The 12093-nt window shown below is 31.6% G+C and overlaps 1 protein-coding gene across 1 annotated transcript in view; it reads right to left on the bottom strand.

Moving 5' to 3' along the window:
* MS3_00001822 (uncharacterized protein) overlaps window positions 1-10759 on the bottom strand; it is a 56202-nt gene extending 45443 nt beyond the window's left edge. Inside the window, exons 1-7 of the mRNA XM_051209322.1 lie at window positions 10685-10759; window positions 9123-9294; window positions 6358-6551; window positions 5390-5509; window positions 4138-4256; window positions 3101-3257; window positions 725-964 (exon numbers count right to left, since the gene is read on the bottom strand). Of these exons, the coding sequence (XP_051074765.1) occupies window positions 725-964; window positions 3101-3257; window positions 4138-4256; window positions 5390-5509; window positions 6358-6537 (816 nt within the window). The 5' untranslated portion in view covers window positions 6538-6551; window positions 9123-9294; window positions 10685-10759. The remainder of the gene's footprint in view (window positions 1-724; window positions 965-3100; window positions 3258-4137; window positions 4257-5389; window positions 5510-6357; window positions 6552-9122; window positions 9295-10684) is intronic.
* Window positions 10760-12093: the final 1334 nt, after the last annotated feature.

The raw sequence follows: 12093 nt of genomic DNA, 5'->3' as shown, positions 1-12093 counted from the left end.
TGAAACATCGCAACTACTCAACTTAATTCATAATTGCAAAAGCTGCTTTAATCATTTTGATACTATTAAAATCGATTCGATGGTTGCTAAAAATAGCGCATTCTGTTATTGTTGGTTTGGTTTACAGATTTTCCAGTTCTACGGTACTTTTAGGAGGCCTTTTTCGTAGCTTAAGCATTGATCAGCTCGAGCCAAGATTTCGCGAGACGACTCTCCAACACATAAAACATCATAGATGACAAAACCTACTCTATAGATGTATGGATCTATGTAGATGTATGGGTACAAAAGGGATCTTTTCCTTTTTCCGAGCTAAAGTTTTGACTGTTTCAAAGGAAGCTTTAATTTTGTTTAGTTTCAAAAAACTTTGCAGTTCTTTCACCATACAGTTATGGCGAGATATAACTATGATAGCGGGCCATATTATTTCTTTTTAATTTTAACCCATAGATGCAGCGTTTCATCTCAATATTTTCCTAGTAATATTCATAGCAATTTATCGAACTGCAAGATATTTATTATGTGAGGCGGATGTGTAGTCTGATGGCAATGGTACTTCTAGAATTATTTATTGCGATAACAGTTTTTTAATGATACGTTTTTATTTACAATGATATTACTGAAATACGACTGATGACGGTTAAGATAATCAAAAATAAATGGACAGTTTCCTAAAACTGTGACAATTGAAAGTAAGTAGTATGTTTCTACACTAAAAATGTACCTTTTCATCGATTTTCGGTTCATCGCTCTTAATTGATTCATCGATACACTTCCCTGCATTGATAGTCTCTTGTGAACTTTCTTTGATGTTATCACTATCTTTTTCCTTGTAACTTTCGGACAATGATTTGAAGGTAAATCTAGCACCCTTTGCACCAGAGTTACACAGTTTTACACTTCGAAAAACAGTTTCACCAATAACAACTTCACCAAAATTCACCACACTACAGTCTATGGAAAACTGATAAAAAATTAAAATGCAGCAAACAACTGGATGCAAAATACAGTGAAGAAAACAAATGAATTAAATAGTATAATGTTCGAATTCACTTAGATTATGTCAACTTTTATTTTTGGCTGATAAAAACGGCAACATTTAGACACGGTTAACGCAATCTAATTGCCAAAATATATGACAAGTTATTTTTTTACGAAAAACAGTTTAATTTACAATGATAAGTGGGCTATAAGATTATGGATCACAGTTATTGTATGTGAAACAGTAGTTTTTATACGGTATGCTATGAGTTGAACTATACTTCAAACATAGCTAAACTGAAGAATAACATAATTTTACACTAATATCAAATTGCTAAAAAACTTGAAATAACCACACGGTTTGTGATATCGCTCATATGTATTTACTGAAACTCCCGAATCGAATAAATGAATAACGTTTTTCAATTTATCTCATCTAAATTAATAGGAGCGTGGAGTGAACAAAATAAATATTTAATTAGAGAGAGGTTTTGTGGATAGTATAGTAATTTCATGAATCAATCAAAGCTAGACCACCATGGAAAACCTGTAGGCACCAGACGGCCATTTTGTCCTAGCATGGGACTCCTCAGCAGTGTGCGTCTAGGATCCCGCCTCGCAAGATTCGGACTCAGGAACTATCGGTTTCGAGCGCGAACGCTTAACCTCCAGACCACTGAGTCGGCCGACATCCAACGGTGTTAGTGTCTAGCTTCAACTAATCCATGAAGTTGCGCCACCGTCCACCAATGTCATCAGTGAGTTACTATCTCACAACAGACCCAGTTGAACTCCACTGGTCGCTGCTTTTCACTAAGACTCCGAGAAATAACTCTTGGAGACCGCATATGATGATTATAATCAGAAAGGGGTTTTGTGGATATTATAGTAATTTTAATAGTTGAATTCATCAACCAATTGATGCTAGACCACCATGGAAAACCTGGAAGCACTGGACGACCGTTTCGTTCTAGTATGGGACTCCTAAAAAGTGCGCATCCACGGCCGTTCAGTGCTTCCAGTTTTTCATGGTGATCTAGCTTTAAGTGACTCATCAATCCAACTATTAGAATATTTAATTATGGACTGGCTTTATGTTTAAAATAAGTGACATCTTTATATTAGAAATTGTTATTTTTAATGTTAATTCTATTGAATAAAGTTTATGTTTGTTTATGCGAAAGCGAAATAACAAAAGTTGTCAAGTAGAAACTATCTAAGGCGGGAATAATTTATACTTGTTCTTTGCCAAAAATATCTAATTTTGTAATAATTTGGAAAATAAACCTAAATTCAAGTGTTTATGTAAAAGTTGCGTACCTAGTAATCTTGATTGTATGTGCAGTAGAAGGATTTGAAATATCGATGAATAATATCCTGGTAAAGTTAAACCTGTCTACAACAATACCCAAGTTTAAAATAAAAATAAACGTGTTTATCATCCCTGTATCCCAATCTTAAATGTAGTGGGAAATGCCCCAAAAGCATAATTTTGACGGCTTTTGTTTCCTTGAATAAATGGCTTATTTAAAAAGTTTTCTTTTTAAAGTTTTCGTCATTCGTACTGTCTAGAAAGAATACGTGAACCAAGCAGATCACTAAACGAAAATCAACTCTGAGATAGTGTAAATACAGACTAGTTGAATGTTCTAGAATTCTAGAGAAATAATCGTTCTTTTTTATTTATAAACAAAGGTTTATGATATCCCAAAAACTGGTTAGTTTTTTACCCGTGAAATATTGTGTCTCTGTACCCTTGGATATCTTTTTAAAATATTTTACTAAACGTCAACATTTTGACTCATTTAGATATCAGTTTTGTATTACACTATAAACTATAAACATTACTTACAAACTGGTTCTTCATGTGTGGCAGATATCAATTATCCAGTATTATATTACAGAATGGAATATTGGATAAAATAACTGATTTTATGAACGCTGGTATGCAGTAAGTTCTCAGTATCTTCAAGTTAGAGATGGTCACCATCAAGCTATAATTGATCGTCAGGATAGTTAGTTATGGTTAGATAAGTTGTTGCTTATAAGAAACTGAAAAATTTTTGTATGTATAATTCTAGTTGTTTATTTTGAAAATGTAATGTAAAGTTAAATTTACCTCGCATTTTTTTACAGTTGCTTTAAACGGAATAAAGAATGGTCCAGTCGGAGATAAAAATTCTAGTTCACCAGTTAAATTTTTATTCAGTTTTGGAGTAAACTTAATCTGAAGCCAACAATTCATCCCAGGCGAAAGCATACCTGGTGGAATAAACCTAAAATACCATACATTGTGAAGTTAAAACAGATTTTGGTATATCTTTTTAAAAATAATTATCTGAATTTTCTTCAAAATGTTTTTGATTTTATAACTTTGAAAATAATTTACGAGATCTAACTCCAGTGAGATTGGACAAATGATCGTTATTGGGATATACATGTCGAAATATATATGTCGACTATCCTCCTATATAATTATTGACTTAATCCGCGTTAGTGAATAACGGAATTAAATAAGCCAATTACGAGAAAAGATTTCGAATATATATATTTTGTACACTCATTGATCTGGGCAGACAATCGGAGGTACGAAGCGAAATGATGTGCGGTGGTTTAGTCAAGCGTTAATCGATATTTATAGTCACACAAAAATAAGCTACGGATATGTTATGAATAGGATAAAATGTACATACATATGCTGATATAAAAACATTCAGGTTAATAAGTGAATAATTAACAAGATCAAAATGTGACTCGAGAAGAAAAAATGGATCGGCCTGTTCAGAAGCTAGAATAGCCTGTGTGGGCTTAACATAGTCACCGAAATTACAGGAACATCAAATGCCTGAAGTGAAAAACTGGTTTCTGATGCATTAATTTCATAAAATTCGATTACGAACAGCAAGTTCATCTATAGTTCGAAATTCCATAGGATGGGGCAATATGAATTGTTAATGTTCTTTTACCAACTGTAAATCTCTTCAAGAGTAAGAAAATTATCGGATCATTTTGTCTATGACCACTTTTTCATAAAAGTTAATTAGAATAATTAGCAAGTAATCAGATTTAACTAATAAGAAAAGTTATAGATATGAAAGTGCTGTATGAATAACTATATGGAATAGAAAACTAAGAAATCAAGTGAAAATAACTTACTTCACGTCTACAAAATCCATAAGAGTTGATGTTATTCCAACATATCTACATGTACTAATAGCATATGAAGCATTAGTTAGCGTAACTTTAATTTTTTGAGTTTTGTCTACTTCGATATTCTGAAATTAGCATAAAGTAAATGAATTCTGTATTTTGTGTAAAACGAGTTTGAAAATGAAGGATCATTACTGATAGGTGATTAATAGAAAAGTAAACAAATGGAAATTCATCGAATGTTTTCACTGAAAAATTAGAGTTTCATTATTAGGGTGAAAGTATATATTAGATCAGGAAGCGTGATCATATGACTAACAGTTTTTCAACTAAACTAGTAAATTTGATGAATACACTATAAACATTTTGCAAAGTATTTGGATATGTGTAGCTGGCTAACATCAGTCAATTCTAAATGTTTGGAACTGAAATACATATTAAGTTCTCTGAGATAAGAACTTTCATCTAGTGTAAGTCCAGATAATTTTAATCAAATATGATTGTTCACGAAGCTGTTAACATTTAGTATTTTCGCTTTGATGAAAATTAAGAAATTTATTCCAAAAATGTTAGAAGATTCCAAAAGAACCCAAACCACCAGACAGAAAAATTATTTCAACCGTCATAATTCAGTGCTAGAAAAATAAACTATGATATTCTTTCCCTGATTTCCACATGAATTCACAGTACATACAGTTCCAAAGTAGCATATTTTATATTGTCTTCTTTGTTATAATGATTAATTGTTAATTGGTAATGGAAACGATTCTAACATTTTCATCACTCATTATAAGCGATTTTCTGATGCCACAAAAGTTGTCATTTGGTGTTTCAAACAACCAAAAAGACAACTAGCTTTTATCACAATTTCTTAGGTTTTTCAATAAATGACATTCATAATAAACATTCATATGGATATAGTGATTTTTAAATATTGAATCTAAATTTGACTTTTTCTATTTCAGTGACTAGTTATCATTTTTATGCTACAACTAGTCATACAATGTGTATAAGCTGGAAGAGCTCTTGCCGACAACTGATAAAATCATTTTTGGTAGTAATAGATTTATTTCGACGTGATTTATTTGTACTTCTTGTCGGTATGTTTTTGAAAGTTTTCCTTTGAATCTCTTCATGAAGAACTGCTTTTAGGATTTCAGAACGACAAATATACTTGTTAATAAGTTGTTTAATGGCTAACAAAAATGAACTTTGCAATGAAGGTTCATACGTAAATAATCCTATAAAATATACTAACCTGAAACCATATTTCAGCTGGCTTGGCTATAAAACTTGGACCATCGAATTTTTTCCCCGCCACAATTTGGGGTTGTACAATGTTTTCACGAGTTTGTTGTAGAACACGTTGTAAAATTTCCTAGTGTTAGATTAGAAGCAAACAAATTCAAATCATGAGAATACACAGAATTGAATTTAGTTTAAAATGGGGTAACTTTATTTATAACTACATACAGAAATGGCTTTATTTAATCCATCATTAACCAGAATGAAGCACTAATTATGTAACAATATGTTTCCCATAAACTTAACATTATAAATTAAATGTATGGTTTAGTAAAAATATCACAAAATCTGTTTCCACACACCACCTATGTTTAAATAAGCCTCAGTATATAATAATTTAATATTTGATGAATGTAATACGAGGCAGTTGTGAGTATGATGAGTAGGTACACATTTATTTATATATAACTGGTAGAATATTGAAAAACTTTGCAATGGCCTAAAAAGTTGATACTGATCGATTCTAAGTAAATTAATCAAGAAGCAACGACTTTTAATATGATGAGTAAGTCTATTAATCAAATACTTGCAAAATCCAATTCTTGCCCAACTACATATGATAATGATTAAACGGCCATAAAATATAGCCCTCTTATGAACCAATTCAATGATTTTAAAGAACAACTTATAGAAAATTTCAATATGATTATGTGGTTATTTCGCGATTCAACTAAACTATAACTCAACTGATTGATATAAAATAAAATTTATTGCATTGAAAATCATCAACTACACTAATGTACATCTTGAACAGGTTAGTGACGTAAGTTAAACTCTATGCAATAGTATGACAAAATATACATAAACATTTATGTTATAGTTCCATTTAAAATCTGAATGATAAAACAATTGAATGATGATATAAGTTCAGCCAGAACCTTTTTTTTAATAAGCAATTATTTCAACTGTATTTTTATTTACCTTTTCAGCTTTAGAACATCTTTCTGTATGATATGTATTACAGTTAGTATGTTCTTTTTCCTTGTCGTATATTGCATTATCAGTTTCTGGTAGTTTTGTAGATGATCTGTTAGTTAACTTCTGTAAGACACGATCTGTTGAAATAGTCAGTATATTGGTTTTAGTAGATGACGACTTCATGGTATCACGAGAAACTAAAATTTATAAAATCATAAGTGATTAGTTTTTCGTTGGATATAACTTATAGTAATTTAATATTGAAATTATTTTGTTATTTCTATAATCTAATCACAAACCTAAAATACATAAATAAATTTGTTATTTAATAGTTGAATTCATGAATCAATTAAACCTAGACTATCATGGAAAATCTGGAAGAACTGGACGGCCTTTTTGTCCTAGTATGGGACTCCTCCCGCGGGTGGGATCGTGGATGTACATTACTGAGAAGTCCCATACTAAGGATGAAACGGCCGTCCAGTGCTTCTAGGTTTTCCATGTTGGTCTAGCTTTAACTGACTTACGAATTCAACTATTAAATTACTAAAATCTTCCCAAAATCCCCCTCTGCTAAAACGTTTTTATTGTTAAAATAGTTCACTATAACTGAGAGCGTTAGAAATTCGGTTTTGCGTCCACATCTTAGGCAGATCAAAGCTAATAAAAATAGAATAATCAATGTTTTATTTCAACATTTACTAAATAATGTTTCATGAGAAATGCTATTTGGATAGAATTTCTGCAAAATCAATGTGTTATATCATAGTAAAGATTAAATTACGGGTAGCTTCTGAGAACTGTTAATGGACTAATATTCTGTATATATTCTTATTGTATCACTATTCAGTAACTACATTATGTATATTTATATTCCACTTATTATGAGCTTTATTTTGACCTATAGACTATTTTGATACAATTTACTATTCTTAACTTATACTCAGTTTATTAATTACAGTCCCCCACAATCACAGCCACTTTTTGGCTTGATCTCGTACAAATGTTATGTTATATTTTATAGTGTGATGTGATCTGTTTGGTTTGTATATAAACCAAGTGTGTTTGAAATGAATTATTTGTATAGTGGAAGATGTTATTGGTGTCATGGACTTAACTGGCAGGGCTAGGAGAACGAAGGACCAATAAGGACGCTAGGCTGCTCATACCGGTCGAAAGACATTGATTTGGCTAAGTGCTAAGATTGTATGAGTCGTATTCCGATTGGCGAATAAGTCACGTGATGATTAGCCGGGCTTAAAGTCATAACACAATGGATGATATCGTATGAATAAGTATGAAATTTCTTGTATTTTTACTGTCCTCATGTTATTTGGAATTTTAAGCATATAATCATAACTACTAATCTAACAAGATATTGGAAGTTTGGGTTTATTTCGAGACAGCATTACAAACTGACTTTGATGAAACCAACGAGTTAAAATGGATGGCTTTCATTTTTTACATCATGGACACTACTTTTTGTTTAAAATGATGAAGTAAAATCAATGTCTTACTTAGAATGTCCGATGAAACAGGAAATATTTAAACATCAAACCCTAGCTACAATAGTTTCAAAGAGTAACTAGTGGAAAAATTATAGAGTTCTGGTGTACGAACCAATTTAATTATTATTTACATAAGCTAGTTCTACTGTTCAAAGATCAGAAAAAATTGCATTGCAGAAAGGTTGTCGATGATACCATTTAGTGTGTGAAGTATAATTTCTCTGTACTGCAGTATGATAGAAAGAGCATTTCAGTAATCTAGAGGTGGAGGCTTCTGTAATGATACCTAAAGCTTATTTGTTAACTTCAATTTCAAAGACAATGCAAACTAACTTATTTTCAGTAAACTTCTACGATATATGGCTATAATTAAATGTACTGTAAGTTTTACTTTAAAAAACTTTGAAAAATCAAAAATTGGATTCTTATCTCCTTCAAACATCGAGGATGGATTTATGTTCCAGTGAACACCACACTGGAAGGTGAACTACAGCACATGAAGAGGAAAACCACATTCAAAGAAGTAAGTTTACTGAGCTTAAGTTCTCAAAGACAGAGCTAACAACTTAGCTTTCTGCAGTCATATCTACAAAATATCAATGAATTTACTTAAAACGTCTTTGTCACGGCTAAATAACCCCAAAGAACTTCAACTGTTTAGCATATTGGGAACAACAAACTGATAACAATAACATCTGAATAATTTCTTGAAAAATCTTCAATATATCAGGTGGAATCATCTGTTGACCTCTGAGCTTTTTTAAAAGTTCCGTCAGTTCATTCTTTACCTTGTTATTGAAATCTTTTTGGTTATTCAGTATCTGAAAAGTTTGGTGATTATTCAAGATATTATTCATCTTGTCAAAGTAGTCTTTTTTGTTAAGTGGGACAGCTCCTGTTCCTTTATCAGGTTTTGACTAAAAAACACAAGAAGGCTGTCAATGAACTCATTAATGACGAGAATCTGATTATCACAAAACCTGATAAAGGAACAGGAACTGTCCTACTTAACAAAATGACTACACTGAAAAGATGAATAACATCTTGAACGACCACCAAAAATTTCAGAGACTGAATAACAAGATGCCCTTTTTAATCTGAAGAAACTTCAGGTATGTCTTGACAGATCTTTTAGTAAACTAACGACTAATGAAAGCTGTGTTCAGCCATTCCTATCAAACTGAACATTATCTGATTTTGGTAATGTTTCACAGAAATGACAGATTTTTTCAAGCCAATTGATGGAAATTCACAACATACCAAAACTGCAAATCGCTTGATTTACATTGTCCTCCGTAACTATGTTCTGCTGCTTCGAAAAGGAATCTAATAAGCCAGATACTGAGTCATAGGACTGTGATAAATATTTTTCATATTCAGCATCATTTTCATCATTTTGTTCTGTTTCTACAGAAAAATTATTCTCCAGTGACTGGGCGTAAAAAAAGTGTATGATAAAAAAGATTTTGAATAGGGCACTGACACGTATTGATTATAAAAAGTGAACGACACTTTTATAACTGGGTACGGTAATACATTATATGGTTAGGCATAAGTTTTAGAAGTGCTATGTCCACTGAGCTCATTCACGATAACATCCACAAAATCATTTTCCTGGGCTACAAATACTCTATTATACCTAAGTGCAGCTTGTAGTAAAAGGTGAAGTGAAAATGAGACCTTTTTATACTAACTTGATGAATAAAAAATCTTAAACAAATAATGGATTCCTTTGTCTTAGATCTTCAATATTTTCCGATAAAACCGATTGACAGTATCATAGTAAGTCTGATTTCGCAAAGCGGTAGTGTTTCCTCTTAAAAACAAAATGGACGAAACGTTTTAGAAAGTGAGTGACATGTTTTAAACCAATATCCATTACCAGTAGATCTTTATGTGATGATCAGAGTTCGAGCACTTTATTCTTTGTTCCTTCAGAATACAATTCTGTAATAACTTTAACAAACCTTACTTTTACAGAAATTAATGGGTTACTTGAATGTCTGAGTAATATCTTTGATTCTTCTTAGGAGACCTGCAATCATATCTCCGAGCAGGACATAAAAAACGTTGGAAGGATAATTTACTTCTATAGTATAAAAGTTCTATGATAGAATGTTTCATGGTTCAACAAGTCGTACTATCAAGGATTTACTAGAGTTATTCTGTTGTCAGATAATTTTCAGGTATAGCCAATTCAGTAATCAGTCATCGAATCCCGCTGAAGTATTAGTAAAAAAGATATCATTTTATAAAAACTCTCTCAAAATAAATATGAATTAGATCATTATTAATATACAATTGAGGTGAGTCACTGGGATAAAAAATGAAAAATCAGTGAATAAAAGAAAACTATACGATATTAACCTTGCTTACAACTAATGGTTATATACCGTGTACTCAGTATGAAATTTTCGAAGGAATTGATCACTTTCTTAATTTAGGCAAACGAAATGGAAATATCCTAAAATCACTAAGCACAATAAAATTAAAACTGTTAGTGCGGCTAAGATATTTAAGGCCAATAAGAACCAATCAACGTCGAGGTGTGTAGAACAAGCTGTGAAACGCATATGGAGAAATTCGAACACTTCACTTCTATCTGAAGTTTGTGTTGATGATGTCGTTCAGAAGAATAATGAAAGATCCACGACCAAACCATCCAGCTCAGAGAAAAAAACTCCATCAAAATCATCCACCTGAGCTACAAATCTTCTCCACGATTTCAGATATTAAGCGTATTTTAGAAAAATATATAAAAGTGCTGATTATCTGTATTGTTTAGTTAACCATATTGACAAAAGAACTACGCTGTAACTTACATTTATTACTGCTTCATCTTTTCTCTGATTTTTTACAAATTCATCAATCATATGTTGTTCAAGTTTCGATGGTTGTTCATTATTCTCTAAGTACTTATTGCTTTAAATACTGAAAAAAATACATTTTAACATACTTGAGGGCATTTATAATTTTCATTTTCTCTGGGGGTCAATGTGAGTCGTTTCACTTTCTCCTTTTGCAAAAATTCTTCACGTAAAAGTTTAGCTATTATTTCCCTATACTTCCTATTTTGTGACTCTTTGAAAGCTCTGAAGATAATAAATTAAAAAGGAAGTTTTAACTAGGATTGAATCCCGTGTAAATGTTTTATTTGAATAGATAAAAATCCTTTTTTTTTAATATCTGAAAACTATTGGAGCGAACAAAGAAATGTTTATCGATTAGCAATTTTTAGATGAGACTTCTCATGTTGTAATTTCTGATATTCTTTCTATATATGGTAGAATGATCCGTTTGTTGGTTTCTGTATCTGATTTTGTTTCTGCTGATCCGTTTGGTTGATATTTTTTGATGAATTTGATTGAGTAGCCTTTTTTTAGAAAGATAGTCTTGAGATATTTTTTATCCATTTTTCCTTGCTGCAAATGTGTTACAGTGTGTTCTCGCCCTTTTGAACAAAGTTTGTACTCAGTTGATTTTGTGAGTTCTTGAGTTGTTGCTCTGTAATTGGGAATTTGATCCATTTGGGTCAGCATACAATAAACGTGAGTCTCCAGTCTTCCTGTGTCGGTTCTGGCGATTAATACATCTAAGAATGATGGTTTGTTGTTTGACTCCTATTCCATTTTAAACTTGATGTCATCAGAAACTGTGCAGTTTCTAAGGTTTTGTAGAATTAGTTGGGGTGTAATTGAAAGATTTTGATTGCTTCCTATCATTTAAATTAAATTGTTCAAAAAAGCTGAATCAGTACCGTATAATCACGTATCTTGTGACCTTGGGACCAAACTTTCTCAAATTACTTGAGGTGAATATAATCTCATGTAACCAATCAAATGCTTACGTCTGGTGAGCTTCAATATTAGCTAATCTACGATGCAATGCCAGTTCGAGTTTTTCGTTCTTTAGATTTTGTTCTGCTTGGATACACAAACCTTTTTCTTCCATTAACAAGGAATTTTGGTGTGCTCTGTGTTTGGCTTGAACAATAGCCATGATGGTCTGAAATGGACAAAATAAAATACAAGATTTTACGATATCGTTTAGTGGTGTAACTTTTGGTTTCCTTTATCACTGATCCAGTAATCAGTGTAGGTAAGGAAACATACTTAATTTACGGTTTTAATGTTATATTTACACTACTCGAGGGACTAGATCAAGGGAATATTATTTGACTTTAAAAAATAATCTTATGTAGTCATTTAGTTGAAATAAACTGACGCGAAAT

Source organism: Schistosoma haematobium, chromosome 1 (genome assembly GCF_000699445.3).
Source record: "Schistosoma haematobium chromosome 1, whole genome shotgun sequence".
Classification (NCBI taxonomy): Eukaryota; Metazoa; Platyhelminthes; class Trematoda; order Strigeidida; family Schistosomatidae; genus Schistosoma; species Schistosoma haematobium.
The sequence above is the reverse complement of the archived record's forward strand: the minus strand, read 5'-3'. Positions and strand labels throughout refer to the sequence as shown.